At 36.9% G+C, this 16,728-nt stretch overlaps 1 protein-coding gene across 8 annotated transcripts in view; it reads right to left on the bottom strand.

The window, feature by feature from the left end:
* Positions 1 to 16,728, bottom strand: part of EXOC1 (exocyst complex component 1) — a 61,406-nt gene that overhangs the window by 40,195 nt on the left and 4,483 nt on the right. For 7 of the 8 annotated variants that reach the window (XM_073805288.1, XM_073805292.1, XM_073805287.1 and 4 more), the window contains exons 3-5: positions 12,696 to 12,826; positions 5,594 to 5,753; positions 1,018 to 1,205 (exon numbers count right to left, since the gene is read on the bottom strand). In XM_073805288.1, the coding sequence (XP_073661389.1) occupies positions 1,018 to 1,205; positions 5,594 to 5,753; positions 12,696 to 12,826 (479 nt within the window). Of the gene's footprint in view, positions 1 to 1,017; positions 1,206 to 5,593; positions 5,754 to 12,695; positions 12,830 to 16,728 lie in introns of those variants that run through there. The other variant, XM_073805293.1, reaches the window with a different exon arrangement.

Here is a 16,728-nt window from a genome sequence, read left to right as displayed (position 1 = left end):
AAAAGAGTATCATTGTACAGTTGATGCTATAATTTCACATGTGTTATTTTATACACTATTTATAATAACTCAATTGTAGGTGCAGCCCAACTGTAAAGGCAGCAGGGCTCAGACCCACTGACATCAAGCAGCAGAGATGGGCTTGAACTGACCCAGGACAATTTCTACTTTAACATCTTGAAGTCTCTTTTAGGCTTTACTTCCAGAGGGTTTTATAGATTTGTAAGCTTGGACTGTTCGTGTAATCTCTGGGCCTGAGTTCAATCACATAACTTCTGTACCTTTCATGTACCTTAACGTTCTTTAAGTCTTTAAATATTTTTTATTCTCTGAGGATTTTTCTTAAATGCATACCTTGTCTAAACAAAATAAAAAACCCCCAAATGTTCCCATTTTAGGCTTTTCTCACAACAGAGGTGCTACCTGCAGCTTTTTACTTTCTAAAAAAAAGTAGATAAATAAAGATGTGCATTTAGATACAAACTTAGAAATTTGCATACAAATGAATAGAGTCTATTCCAAAACATTTCAGCAGGGGAGTCAAACATCCTTTTCCCCTGGCTCTCTGTTTTCACCACACTATCTTGCTCTCTTTGGGTACATGATTCACTTCTTTCAGCCCAATTTCTCTCTTTCTAACCTGTACCTTTTTTTCTTCCTTCAAACCACAAAAACGCTATTCTTTTGCATTGAACTATTCTGAGGTGTTTCAGAGGCTGCGGGAATCAACCCTCAAGTTGGTTTCAGGCTGGCTACTTTTTACTTCCATCACTTCAAATCAAGAAGCTCCCCAAATCCAGAACCTCAGGCAACTGCCTTCATTGGCCTATTAGGAATGGTTGTCTTTTGAACAAGAACAGCGAAAGACTGATGGCAGCTGGTAATGCACTTATAGAGAAAGACAGCAATAATCACACTACCCAGGCTTAAGTGCTCAGGCAGTAAAATATGAACATCACCAGTCTCCTCAATTCACTACACACACATCACTAATCATAGATTACAAGAAAGGCTTACCCCATCTAGCACCTGCAGCTCTCTGGACAACCTTTCTGCAAAGGCCTCGGCATTTGAAATTGCATACTCACAGCCTTCCATCATTATCTCAATATCCTGCTCTTCTCTTGCATTTAACTCTTGGTATTCATCCACTGCTTCTTCATCGCCTCCTGTCACACTCTGATTTTCTCCACTTGGTACAGATTCTTAAAGAGGGTAAAAATTAGAAATAAAGTAGTAAAAAAAAGTAGGACAGACAATAGCACTGTACTTATATGTAAGGTCAGTTATAAGCACAGGTCACATTTAGTGGCTGAAAAATAGGAAAAAATGATTCAAAATGTATGAAAAAAACCCTTATTATTATGAAGAACTGCATGTGTTAACATAATTATTATAACAAAAGCATGCAGTCTAATTCATTGACTTGTGTTAAAATAGGCTTTAGTCACAGTTTCCCAAAACATAAACTATAAAACAAATACAAAACCAGAAACAAAGCATGTGTGCAAGACTAACCTTTCCCCCTACCTGAAGTGACTGTCGCTCTAACAAAACAATGATTATGAGTTCAGGACACATGAAAAATAATTCGCTTCCCTTTTTTTCCCAGGTAACATTTTCTTCTGTTATCTTTGTTATGTTTTTTTCCTCCAAATAACTTTCAATTGAAATTTTAAAAATGCATCTACAATTCACAATTTATTTTGGGCACTGAAAATATTAACTGAATTTTCCATTTCTTTCTTTAAAATTTTTTCACGTGTTAATAAAATTTCTAAAGATCAGCTAATAGAAACTTTCTCAGTAACTGTATACTGTAGTAAGAAGAGCAACAACTACACGGCTGAGTGAAATTACAAAAATTTAAACTGTTTTCCCGCTTCAAAACAAAAGACCATGAGGTCAAATCTGAGATGCTTTCTGGGTAAATGTCTCAGTTCAGTTTTTTGAGAGAATACACTCAGCAAGTGGGATTTATATAAATCTTGAGGTTAAGAGAGGTAAAATGAAAAAAATAATTTTTACCCCTAAATAAACCTCGAAACAAAGTCATTGATTTTCATCAACTCATGTGACATGTTAAAATCACAAACACTGGATGTTTGAAATATTCATTATTTTGTATGAAAATGAATATTTGCATTCAGTGTGACATATGTTCATTTGTCCTAGAATAAAAAACACCTAATTCAAAGTAACAAACGGTTTACTCTTAAGAATGGCAATTAGGCCGATTTAGATAATGTCCCAGAAAAAAAAGGAGGGGGTAAACTTTTGGTACAGGCAATTACAGATTACAGTATATAAATATAAGTTCCTTACAGTAGCATCACCGAGCTCCTAGTCCTTTGAAACAGTCACTGTGGAAATGTTAAACTGTCATGTGTGACAGCTTCTTAGCCACTAGGGGGCAGGGAATGCCTAAACCATTCTGTACAGCTCCTTGCCCAAGTAAATATTTAAAAATAAACAAATATTTTAAATGATCATAACTGCTTCAGAAGTATTTTCTCTTCCATAAAACAGCCCTTTGGAAGTCAATAATGAATACTATCATCGATTTTTATTACCATATGGATTTTGTAGTAATATACTTTTCCCTGCACACAATTTCATAAAGTATGCAACCAACAGTACATAACAACGTCAAGTAATAAAAATCTATGGAATAGAATAAGAAGAAAAGGTGTTACGCACCTTCTGTAACTTTAGGCAGTTCTGGAGAGTAAAAAGGTATGAAAAAAGCAGAGGAAAGTAAGCAAAGAATATTAGCTGGCTAGAAACGTACACAGGTTTAAATTTTAAAAATACTACCCATATTTCATTCGAACTTCATGCTACATTAAAGCTTAAAAGACAATGTCAAATACAACTACAAACTGGAAATATCCACAAGAAGCTAAATTTCCAGTGTTCATTTTTTTAATTCATTTTCTGACAGTGACTAAAAATACATTTATCTTTCTATTTTCTCTTAGTCGTTTATGAAACAGTACTGCCGAGTCCTTGGAGGAGAAAACTGGGAAACAGATCACTTCCTGGGGATTGCTTATAGGTCAGTTGTGACTCATGCGTTTAGTCTAGTTATTTTCACTCAAGGCCCAAACCTTTACCCAGACACTCCCTCACAATGGATTAGTCATAAAACATTGTTAGAAAGGACAAGATGGAAGCAGTTTAAAAAAACACACACGATTATCAGTTCAAGCTGGCTTTTAAGGAGTCAAGTCAAAGATTTTAAAAAAAAATCTGGCTGCAAGAATGAAAAAGAAAAGCCCAAACAAAAACTTCACTCTACTTCAACTGCTAACAAGGTCCTGTTTTAAGAACCTTATTGTACTAAGAAGCCCCATTTATTAGCACGAACATTCAATTGTCACCAATAAAAACTACTAAAGCTGCTACTGCTAACATTCCCAATGAACAGTCTTACTTACTTGAATGATTACTTAGCTCTTAAAAGGAGATGTTGATAATTTCTCATTTGTTTTCTAACATAACCCAAAGCTTAGAGACTTCTTTTTAAAAAATGGGAGTTAGTGGTCATGATTTTAAAGTCCAGTAAAACATTAAACAAGTTTATGGACATTAATAAAGCTACTATATGAACTCCATTAAACCAAAGCAACAGTTACTAATTTATAGAAAGTGATTTTCAAAATGAGCTCCTTAAGGATCTCAGTATTCTTAAAATTGATCTCAATTAGGTAATATTTATAAAAATAAAAATGTCTACACCTTCATTTAAGGCCCTGAAAAATTAAATGTCTTGTCTTTTTTTAAAGCTAGTCACCTCATTCTCAAAAAACAGCAATACTCTTCTCATTGATTTTGGTAATATTGCTTAATGAGGTAAATACAGGTAGGTATGTACTTGCCCATAATTGTTGACTGAATGAAATATATTGGTTTAAAATACATCTCAGGCAATAAGTAACATCTGGAAACACATCATATTCAAAAACAGAACAGAAAGCTTATGAATCATTCACTGATCAGAATGTTCAACCCTGAAATGGTTAAAAAAAAAAAAGAAAGCTACTCAGAACAAATTAAGCCACTATTCAAAGCATGGAAAATTACCATAAATTTCTTAAAGGTTATTCCCTCAACACACTCAACCAAGACACTGGAGGCTAATGTTGGCGAGATGGCAACCCTGAGGGCTCCAACACAAGGCCAGCCCCACTGTAGGGAGAAGCATGTGGCCTGAGAGATGTGACTTGCCTCTGCCAGTTCCAAGCATCAAGCCTGAAACCAGTAATGGCCTCACTAATTAATAAGTGATGGACAAGAATACTACAGTTAGGGAGAGAAAGATAGATGACCAAACAGCAAAGGAATTAAGTAAAACAAAATGGAGAAGGGACAGAGGCAAGTGACTAAGTCAAGGAATAGTCTGAAGCATCTGAAACTGCCATTTTTATAGGTCAAACTGGTTGAATATTGGCAATTTCAGATGTTTCACTTGACAGAACAGAAGCTTCTATTTTGAAATGCTAATATACAACTTAGGACAAATCTAAGTTTTCTTTCTAATATATAATTTAGAACAAATCTACTTTTTTTTTCCTCAATAAAGGGGCAACAACTCTGTCCACCTGCTGTTACTTCAATTGCTTTCTTTGAGATAAAGAATACAACACAAATTGCATCCCCAAGGCACACAGAACCCATCTTCTCACAATGTGTATGTCTTCATAAAAGATATTTTAAAAGAAAAAGACCTCATTGTATGTTTTCAACAATTAACAGTAGAGTTTTTGTCTTATAACACAAAATAATCCCTAGTAATATTCGTGAAGACATACTGATCTAAAATACCCTAATTAAGCTCACGTCTTAAGACTTTATCCTGATAATAGAATAATAATTGTTAATATATAATTGAGTTCTTACTATATATCTGGCATTGTTCTCATCATGTTCATATATTAATTTAATCCTTAAAACAATCCTATGGAGTCGATACTATTATTATCTCTGTTTCTGACATACGAGAAACTGAAACAGAGTAACCCAAGGTCACACAGCTATAGTAAGTGACAAAGCCAGTATTTGAACCCAGGCAGTCTGACTCCAGAGTTGTTTCTTAAACACTACACCTACACTCTACACAAAAATACAGCTACAAGGATATTCATCTCAGAGCTGTTTAAGATAAGCAAAGATTGGAAAAATTTTTTAAAGTGGTTAAAAAATTATAGTATATCCAATACAATGGAATACTATGGTGCCATTAAAAATAATGTCGGGGTAAGTGTTTAATAACATGGAAAATGTTCATGAAACATTATATGAAAAGGCATGTTAGGTAGCAACATAGATTTCTTTATTTAAAAAAAAGCATTTCAGTATGCATAGAAATGCATAGTTATCTCCGAGGATTAAGTTTATAAGTGATTTTCATTTAATTTAATGAATCAGTTTTCTATAATGAACAAGCATCACTTCTGCAATAAGAAAAATTATCTTAAAATTCCTTTACAAAAAAGATAATTCAGAGTTTTAAATACTTTGAGTAATGCCAAATTATATATTCACTTACAGATATACCTGATTTTACATATACGTTTTTATTTAACTTTACCTTCCAAAAGCTGTGAGCTAACATTGACAAAATCAATTTTCTTCCGGAGATATCGCTGGTTCAGTTTCCAAATGCATGAAATAAATGCATTCTTTTCAGCAGTGCTGCTGGCAACCCATTTATATATTTTTTCAAAATGTAAATCAAATTCAGGATTTTCCTGAAATAAAAATATACAAAAGATATTGCTTTTGATCATATCCTCTTTTCATTATTGTAAAACATATATTTCAATAAAACAAAAAGAAGTTGAAGCTGTTGTTGGAAAAAAAAATCACCATTACAAATCTACTAAAAGGGGGACTTCCCTGGTCAAGAATCCGCCTGCCAGGGCAGGGGACACAGGTTCAAGCCCTGGTCCGGGAAGATCCCACATGCCACAGAACAACTAAGCCCATGCACCACAGCTACTAAGCCTGCGCTCTAGAGCCCGCGAGCCACAACTACTGAGCCCATGTGCCACAACTACTGAAGGCCTCATGCCTAGAGCCCGTGCTCCACAACAAGAGAAGCCACTGCAATGAGAAGCCCATGCACTGCAATGAAGAGTAGCCCCCACTCGCTGCAACTAGAGAAAGCGCGCGCATAGCAACGAAGACCCAACGCAGCAAAAAAAAAAAAAAAAAAAAAAAAATCGACTACAAGGTTTTTTCCCTCACTGAAACTGGTAATGTCAGCACAAGCAAAACTAAGTTATGTCTATATAATGTCATACCTAAATATCTACACAAAGAGATAGTCTCCAATAACTATAAATAAATCAAAATGAAATTCTACTTGAAATAGATGAGATGGAGAATAGATTAGTGGTTGTCAGGAGTCAGGGATTGTTGAGGGGAGGAAAGAGGATGGGTGTGCTATAAAGAGGTAGCTGAGGGAGCTCTTTAAGGTGTTGTAATACTTCTGTATCTTGATTGTAGCAGTGGTTACATGGACCCGCACATAATAAAATGGCAAAGAGCTGCGCGCGCATGTGTGCACACACATGCACACGCGCACACACACACACACAATCAACTAAGTGACTTGCAGAGAATGGTTCGGAGAATTCAATTTATAGCACAAATTTTGTGTACCTCTCAAAAGAAGCTGGATTAAAAACAACATAGTATTCTGGTAATTTCCTTTCTATGCCCCTTAGGTCTATGAATGAAAGTATAGGATGTCTGATGGCCTGTGTCTCAGCTTCCTAGTTTATAAGATGGCAATGGTTTCTGGTTTTGATGTGGACCTAATTTTTCTTTTTAAATTGCCTATGGGGTTTTACAGTTATACTTTTTCTTTGATAATGTGCTATTATTCACAGCTGTGAATCTTCTCATTATAACATGTGAGAAAAAATACAATCTATACCCTAGTGTGATTTCCAAGAACAAATGAGGTGAAAAGCAGGGACTGCTCCTGTTTACAATTCTGAAAATACAGAACAATTAAAGGTGTCTCAAAAGTAAAAAATACAAGCCTTTTAAGATCATTTCAAATGAAAAAGAAGTTCAACTGGTGTGAGAGAACTGCACTATGTTTTCTACATGTCTCTTAAGCCACATTACAGAAATATTTTCATGCTTTGATATTCTCCCTTGAATTTAGAACTACTTGACTACTGTATAAAATATGAAAACATATGGATGTATACTTTCCTTCACATCCAAGGAATTAAAAATAGGCTCAAATGTTTTTAATGTTCTATAGAAGGCTAAACATGTATTCAATTAATTTAAAGTGTTATTTAGGGGGAATAAAATGTAATAAAGACCATAAGTAGGCAAGGAAAGTGATATGACTTTCACTGTGAAGATCTGGGATAATTTAGGGATCAAGACTTACCTATGGTACAATCATATTACAGTAGCATGGATGTACTAATGAATTTATAGCTCAATAAGCAGAATTAAAGTGACAAAAGATTAAAAACTTTCACTTACAACAAAAAGGTAATTGCATTATAAGTTGGTGCAGCCACTATGGAAAACAGTATGGAGGTTCCTCAAAGAACTAAAAATAGAGTTGCCATATGATCCAGCAATCCCATTCCTGGGCATATACCTGGACAAAACTATAATTTGAAAAGATAAATGCACCCCAATGTTCACTGCAGCACTATTTGCCACAGCCACGACAGAAAAACAACCTATATGTCCATCGACGAATGGATAAAGATGATGTGGTACATATATACAATGAAATACTACTTAGCCATAAAAAAGAATGAAATAATGCCATTTGCAGCAACATGGATGCTACTAGAGAGTATCATACTAAGTGAAGTTAGTCAGACGGAGGACAAATACATATGATATCACTTATATGTGGAATCTAAAATGTGACACAAATGAACTTATCTGTGAAACAGAAACAGACTCACTTACATAGAGACCAGACTTGTGATGGCCAAGGGGGAGGAGAGGTGAGGAAGGGATGTACTGGGAGTTTGGGATTAGCAGATCCAAACTATTATACATAGAAGAGATAAACAAGGTCCTACTGTATAGCACAGGGAACTATATTCAATATTCTGTGATAAACCATAATAGAAAAGAATATGAAAAAGAATATATACATATATGTATAACTGAATCACTTTTTTGTACAGCAGAAATTAACACAACATTGTAAATCAACTATACTTAATAAATTTTTTTTAAAAAAAGGTAATTGTGGACAAGGATGTCCACTCTCACCACTATTCAACATAGTTTTGGAAGTCCTAGCCATAGCAATCAGAGAACAAAAAGAAATAAGAGGAATACAAATTGGAAAAGAAGAAGTAAAACTGTCACTGTTTGCAGATGACATGATACTATACATAGAAAATCCTAAAGATGCTACCAGAAAACTACTAGAGCTAATCAATGAATTTGGTAAAGTTGCAGGATACAAAATTAATGCACAGGAATCTCTTGCATTCCTATACACTAACAATGAAAGATCAGAAAGAGAAAGTAAGGAAACAATACCATTCACCATTGCAACAAAAAGAATAAAATACCTAGGAAAAAACCTACCGAGGGAGACAGAAGACCTCTATGCAGAAAACTATAAGACACTGATGAAAGAAATTAAAGATGATACCAACAGATGGAGAGATACCATGTTCTTGGATTGGAAGGATCAATATTGTGAAAATGACTATACTACCGAAAGAAAACTACAGATTCAATGCAATCCCTATCAAATTACCAATGGCATTTTTAACAGAATTAGAACAAGAAATCTTAAAGTTTGTATAGAGACACAAAAGACACCAAATAGGCAAAGCAGTCTTGAGGGAAAAACACAAAATGGAGGAATCAGACTCCCTGACTTCAGACTATACTACAAAGCTACAGTAATCAAGACAATATGGTACTGGCACAAAAACAGAAATATTGATCAATGGAACAGGATAGAAAGCCCAGAGATAAACCCACACACCTATGATCAACTAATCTATGACAAACGAGGCAAGGATATACAATGGAGAAGACAGTCTCTTCAGTAAGTGGTGCCAGGAAAACTGGACAGCTACATGTAAAAGAATGAAATTAGAACACTCCCTAACACCATACACAAAAATAAACTCAAAATAGATTAGAGACCCAAATGTAAGACTGGACACTGTAAGACTCTTAGAGGAAAACATAGGAAGAACACTCTTTGACATAAATCACAGCAAGATCTTTTCTGATCCACCTCCTAGAGTAATGGTAATAAAAACAAAAATAAACAAGTGGGACCTAATGAAACTTCAAAGATTTTGCACAGCAAAGGAAACCATAAAAAAGACAAAAAACAACCCTCAAAATGGGAGAAAATATTTGCAAACAAATCAATGGACAAAGGATTAATCTCCAAAATATATAAACAGCTCATGTAGCTCAATATTAAAAGAACAAACAACCCAATTCAAAAATGGGCAGAAGACCTAAATAGATGTTTCTCTAAAGACATACAGATGGCCAAGAAGCACATGAAAAGCTGCTCAACATCACTAATTATTAGAGAAATGCAAATCAAAACTACAATGAGGTATCACCTCACACCAGTTAGAATGGGCTTCATCAGAAAATCTACAAACAACAAATGCTGGAGAGGCTGTGGAGAAAAGGGAACCCTCTTGCACTGTTGGTGGGAATGTAAACTGATACAGCCACTATGGAGAACAGTATGGAGGTTCCTTAAAAAACTACAAATAGAATTACCATATACCCAACAATTCCACTACTGGGCATATACCCAGAGAAAACCATAATTCAAAAAGACACATGCACCCCAATGTTCACTGCAGCACTATTTACAATAGCCAGGTCATGGAAGCAACCTAAATGCCCATCGACAGACGAATGGATAGAGAAGATGTGGTACATATACACAATGGAATATTACTCAGCCATAAAAAGGAACAAAACTGGGTCATTTGTAGAGATGTGGATGGATCTCGAGACTGTCATACAGAGTGAAGTAAGTCAAAAAGAGAAAAACAAATATCATATATTAACGCATATATGTGGAACCTAGAAAAATAGTACAGATGAACCAGTTTGCAGGGCAGAAATTGAGACACAAATGTAGAGAACAAACGTATGGACACCACGGGGGGAAAGCAGTGGAGGGGCGTGATGGTGGTGGTGTGTGATGAATTGGAAGATTGGGATTGACATGTATACACTGATGTGTATAAAATGGATGACTAATAAGAACCTGCTGTATAAAAAATAAAATAAAATTCAAAAAAAATAATTGCATTAGTATTTATAAAGAAATCTAAGAGTCTTGGCAACTCATATGAAGCTTGACTGGAAATGATCTCTTCCCTGGGAATATTTCACATAATGCCATAAAAGAGGCTGACTGCACCAGCAACACTCACACAAATCAATGCATGATGCAGGGACTTCCCTGGTGGTGCAGTGGTTAAGAATCCGCTTGCCAATGCAGGGGACACGGGTTCGAGCCCTGGTCTGGGAAGATGCCACATGCCGCGGAGCAACTAAGCCCAGGAGCCACGACTACTGAGCCTGTGTGCCACAACTACTGAAGCCTGTGTGCCTAGATCCCGTGCTTCGCAACAAGAGAAGCCACGACAATGAGAAGCCCGTGCACCGCAATTAAGAGTAGCCCCCGCTCACTGCAACTAGAGAAAGCCCGCGCGCAGCAATGAAGATGCAACACAGCCAAAAATAAATAAATAAATAATATTTTTAAAAAAATTATTAATGTGTGATGCAAAATGGCTAATGTTAGGCTATGTATAAAAATTTTATGTTTTATATCCATATGTAGCGTACACACACCAAGGTGCCTGCATAAAATGAAAAAAAATCCATTAAGCAAGTCAGCAATGAGGTGTCAGCTGAGGAAAGCATTCAAATAAGCATTCAGCAATGTTAGTGAATTACACAAGTCAACGGGGTTATGAAGTGTGGAACTACTGAAGAGAAAAAGGCTTTTTAATAAAGGTGAATTTCTAAAAAGCCTTTCAAGTACTTTGTCTTAAACAGAAAATCTCTACTCTTGATCCTTCCCATAATAACAGAAATTATTAAATAATTGAAGTGCTTTTTAAAATCTCATTTTCATGTTCTTTCCAAATACATATACATGCACCCACATTCAAAGCACCTGTCAGACCCCATTTTCCACATCCCCCATTTTTCTAAAAACTGGGTGCTTTTTAGGAATAAAGCAAAGGCCCAGTTTGCCTAAAATATTTAAAGAACAGGCATTCTCTACATTTTGGAAGAAATCTCAACTCTACAGATATGCAGGACTCTCCTAAAGCTGTTTCTGCTTCATTAAAAAAATCTTCTTGCACCTGACTCAACTGCCTGTCACGCTGTCCAGCTTTTAGTTCCTCAGAGGTTTGTACCAGGTCAGCAAAAAACCAGACTTTTATTTTATCAGACTGCTCTACAAAGGTAGTTTTCACTTCTTTGTGCCTTTTTAATCACTGTATGAGACTTGGAGAGTTCAGTCAATGGACACATGTAGTTACAGTACTGTAAGCCTTGCTATCAGCACCATCCACAGTACAGTAGATGTGGTGCAAGGCATTCCCTAGAGCTCTGGAGGTGCCTCTGGGCTGCAGAGGAAGATGAGGGGGAGGGTTAGAGAGGCTGAAGAGGAAGAAGCACCTACTTTAACCTGAGGGGGTCTACTTTCTTTTTTTTTTGCGTTATGCGGGCCTCTCACTGTTGTGGCCTCTCCCATTGCGGAGCACAGGCTCCGGACGCACAGGCTCAGCGGCCATGGCTCACGGGTCCAGCCGCTCCGCGGCATGTGGGATCTTCCCAGACCGGGGCATGAACCCGTGTCCCCTGCATCGGCAGGCGGACTCTCAACCACTGCGCCACCAGGGAAGCCCTATTTCTTTTTTTTTTTTAAAAAAAGGGTATTGCTGTGAAAAGCCTTGAACTGTCAGGAATTAAGGTGGCCCTTTATCACGATTATCGTATTATTCAACTTTCCTGGAGTTTGAGTGTGACTTAAGGTGTAAGGTATCTTATTAATATCTTATTTAATGTCTTATATCTTATTCTTCAAAGTCCTTAAAATAAGGGGTGAAACTCACTATCACTGCCATCACTTGAGCCACAATATTCAAACCATAGCTTCAGAGGGCCAGCTTGGCTGCCTCAGCTGGTGATTCTACATTATTTTTAAGGACTACCTAAGGAAGATTCACTTTGGTTATATTTTCTGTGATTTCTGAACTAGGTTTTACCAAAACAATGATTTTTTTAAAAACTACTCACACAACACACCACTTTAAAATCCATACTAATTTATGGATTTTATACTAAGTATACCTAATCTAAATACAGAAATGTACAGTCAAGGTTATTTTGCTCTAGTTATGTAGCCTGTGAACAAACATAATTGTAGCTAAAAAAAAAAAAAGCACAAACAATGAAACAAGCTTACATACATATTTATTTTAAGTAGCCTGCGAATGAGAAGTGAGAGAATGGAAGGTTGGATAATACACTTTAGACTAATTGCTGGTTAGGTGGTGAACTACGGGGTCACAAAACAAGTCTAGATCATCTTAGAAGACAACATACTATGTTATAAAATGAAAGACACTTTCTGAATTCATGTCGAAGAACTAACAAAAACATACTTTAATAGCATCCTTGGCATCTACCACAGCAAGGTCTCGAAGGGCCCAAGCAATCTGCCTTTTGTAGAAATCTCCTTTATCAGATTTCTTGACTTTGACCACCTTCACCTGCACAGGGCGTTCAGTTGTCACTGTTGAATAAAACACACACTTTCATTAGAGACATTATTCATTTCCTCAGTCTTCATTAATTCATTGCAAACACAGCTGTCAGGTGTCTGTACACAATACTAAAACAGGAATAGTATTTCATAACAATGCTATGACTGAGGAATACACAGAATACTAATGGAAGAATCTAAATCAGACTAGAAGGTCAGAGGCAGATTACTTGAGAAGTAAAACTCTTAAAACTCAAAAATAAGAAAAAAATTCAGATTAAAAACATGGGCCAAAGACCTTGACAGACACCCGACCAAAGAAGATATATAGACCACAAATAAGCATATGAAAAGATGCTCCATAGCATATGTCATCAGGGAAACGTAAATTCAAATGACAACGAGATACCACTACACACCTATTAGAACGGCCAAAATCCAGAGCACTGACAACACCAAATGCTGGTGAGGATGTGAAGCAACATGCACTGTCATTCACTGACGGTGGGAATTAAAAATGGTACAGGGCGCTTCCCTGGTGGCGCAGTGGTTGAGAGTCCGCCTGCTGATGCAGGGGACACGGGTTCGTGCCCCGGTCCGGGAAGATCCCACATGCCGCGGAGCGGCTGGGCCCGTGAACCATGGCCGCTGAGCCTGCGCGTCCAGAGCCTGTGCTCTGCAACGGGAGAGGCCACAACAGTGAGAGGCCCGCATACCGGAAAAAAAAAAAGGTACAGTCACTTTGGAGGAGAGTTTGGCAGTTTCCTAACAAAACTAAACGTACTCTTACCATATCATCCAGCAACTGCATTCCTTGGTATTTACCCAAAGGAGCTGAAAACATACGTCCACACAAAAACCTGCACACGGATGTTTATAGCTGCTTTATTTATAACTGCTAACTTGAAAGCAACCAAGATGTCCTTCAGTAGGTGAATGGATAAATAAACTGTGGTACATCTAGACAATGGAATGTTATGCAGCACTAAAAAGAAATGAGCTATAAGCCATGAAAACACATGGAGGAAAGTTAAATGCATATTACTAAGTGAAAGAAACCAATCTGAGAAGGTTACATACTATTTGATTCCAATTACTATATGACATTCTGGAAAAGGCAAAATTGTGGAGACAGTAAGAAGATCAGTGGTTGCCAGGGATTGGGGAAGAGATGAACAGGCAGAGCATGGAGGATTTTTAGGGCAGTTAAAATACTCTATATGACATTATCCATTTGTCCAAACCCAACACCAAGAGTGAAACCTACAGTAAACTATGGACTTTGGGTGATTATGATTTGTTAACGTAGGTTCATTCTTGGTAACAAATGTACCACTGTGGTGAGTAGTGTTAACAAAGCGAAAGGCTATGCATGTGTGGGGAAAGGGGCATAAGGGAAATCTCTGTACCTACCTCTCAATTTTCTTATAAACCTAAAGCTGCTCTAAAAAAAATAAAGTCTTAAAAATGTATTAATGCTAACAGGAGTTATTATTTACGATAGTATTAAAAATCTAGGAATAAATAAATATCTAGGGGTAAATATAAAATATGAACACATGTGCAAAGCCTTTAAAATTATAAAACTTGGGACTTCCCTGGTGGTCCAGTGGTTAAGACTCCGTGCTCCCAATGCAGGGGGCCCAGGTTTGAGCCTTGGTCAGGTAACTAAATCCCGCATGCCGCAACTAAGAGCCCACATGCTGCAACTAAAGATCCCACATGTGGCAACAAAGATCCCTTGTGCTGCAACTAAGACCCGGCGCAGCCAAATAAATAAATAAACATTAAAAAATAGTAATAATAAAATCATAAAACTTATTGAAAGTCTTTAAAACTATAAACCTTATTACAAGGCATTAAAGAAGACCAAGATAAATGGAGAACCACACCATATTCATGAACAAGAAGACTTAATATCATAAAATGCAAGTTCTCTCCAAAGTGAACTACAGATTCAAAACAATTCCAATCAAACTCCCAACAAAATTTGGAACTTGATTCTAAAATTCAGATGAAAAAACAAAATACCCACAAGACAACATAATATCCAGATATAAGAACGGACCCAGAAACAAACACACTCACACTCATCACTATAAACATGGACACAGGTAAATCAAAGACTGAAATGTGAAAGGTAAAATTATAAAACTTGTAGAATGTAGTATAGGAGAATACTTTTATTACTCCAGGGTATGGAAGGATATCTTAAATAAGACACAAAAAGGGGAAGCCATAAATGATCAGACTGATTAATCTGATTTCATTAAAAAGCATCACAAAAAGTGAAAAGATAAGCCATAAACTGGGATGCATACAATCAGCAAATTAGTATCCAAATTACATACAGAACTTAAAGAAATCGGTAAAAGGACAACCAACAGAATAGAAAAACGAGTAAAAGGCTTAAACAGGCAAATTTCTTAGGCAAGAAAATTAATGGCTAATAAATCCATGAAAAGAGGCTCAATCTCATTATTATTTAGGCAAATGCAATTTAAAACCATGAGATTCTATTTCACACCCACCAGATTGGAAACAACAGCCTGTCAAAACCAAGTTTAGACTAGGATGTGGAGAACCCGAAACACACACTGCTTGTGGGAGTGAAAACCAGTACAACTACTTTTGAAAATAATCTGGTATTAGGGTAGTGTTGACCATTCACTGCCTATGACCCAGCAAGCTCACATTTAGGTGTCCACCCTAGAAGATTCTTGCCTGTGTACACTGGCAGACAAGGACAAACATGCTCACAGAAGTGCTGCCCGAACAGCAAAATCTGGAAACAAACCTCCTGGTCATCACTGGTAAGATGGGTAAGTAAACAGCAGTACTCTCAGAGTAGAATACTACACAGCAGTGGAAATGAAAGAATTACAGCTATGGGAGAAAAACAAGAGATAACACTCACAAACATACTGTTGAGTGGAAAAAGTCACAAATGAATACCTGTGCTATGATTCAATTTATGTAAAGTTCAAAGACACGCAAATATAACAATGTATATTCGAGATTACAAACACATATGATAAAATGATAAAGAAAAGCAAGGAAAGAGTAAATCAAAACTCAGGATACTAGTTACCTCTTAATGAGGGAGGGAAGGGAATGGGAGCAGGGCAGGGCACACAGGAGACTTCAAAGGTAATGGTAAAATTCTTCTTATTCTGGACAGTGGTATACACAAGTGTTCACACCTTGTATGTATGTTACAGAAATACTTTTGTGGGACTTCCCTGGTGGTGCAGTGGTTAAGAATCTGCCTGCCAGTGCAGGGAACACGAGTCTGATCCCTGGTCTGGGAAGATCCCACATGCCACGGAGCAACGAAGCCTGTGCGTCACAACTACTGAGCCTGTGCTCTAGAGTCCTGAGCCACAACTACTGAGCCCGCGTGCCACAACTACTGAAGCCCAAGCACCTAGAGCCCGTGCTCCACAACAAGAGAAGCCACCGCAATGAGAAGGCAACTAGAGAAAGCCCGCGTGCAGCAACAAAGACCCAACGCAGCCAAAAATAAATAAATAAATATTTTTTAAAAAGAAATACTTTTGTATCTACTCAAGATTTAATTAAAGACAATTGAAAAAAAACGAATTTGTTGGCCCGATTTTCCAGTCACAGAAACAATGAGAATATTTTATTTAATTTATTTATTTTTGAAATTGAATTTTTTTTTTTTAAAGTGATACATGGTCATTCTTTTATTTTTTAAATTTATTTATTTGGCTGCATCAGGTCTTAATTGCAGTTCACAGGATCTTCTTTGTGGGATGCAGGATCTTTCACTGCAGCACACAGGCTTCTCTAGTTGTGGTGCGCAGGCTTAGCTGCCCCGTGGCACGTGGGATCTTAGTTCCCTGACCAGAGATAGAAGGCATGTCCCCTGCACTGGAAGGCAGATTAACCACTGGACCACCAGGGAA

The sequence above is a fragment of the Tursiops truncatus genome, chromosome 5 (assembly GCF_011762595.2).
Source record: "Tursiops truncatus isolate mTurTru1 chromosome 5, mTurTru1.mat.Y, whole genome shotgun sequence".
Taxonomy (NCBI): Eukaryota; Metazoa; Chordata; class Mammalia; order Artiodactyla; family Delphinidae; genus Tursiops; species Tursiops truncatus.
The sequence above is the reverse complement of the archived record's forward strand: the minus strand, read 5'-3'. Positions and strand labels throughout refer to the sequence as shown.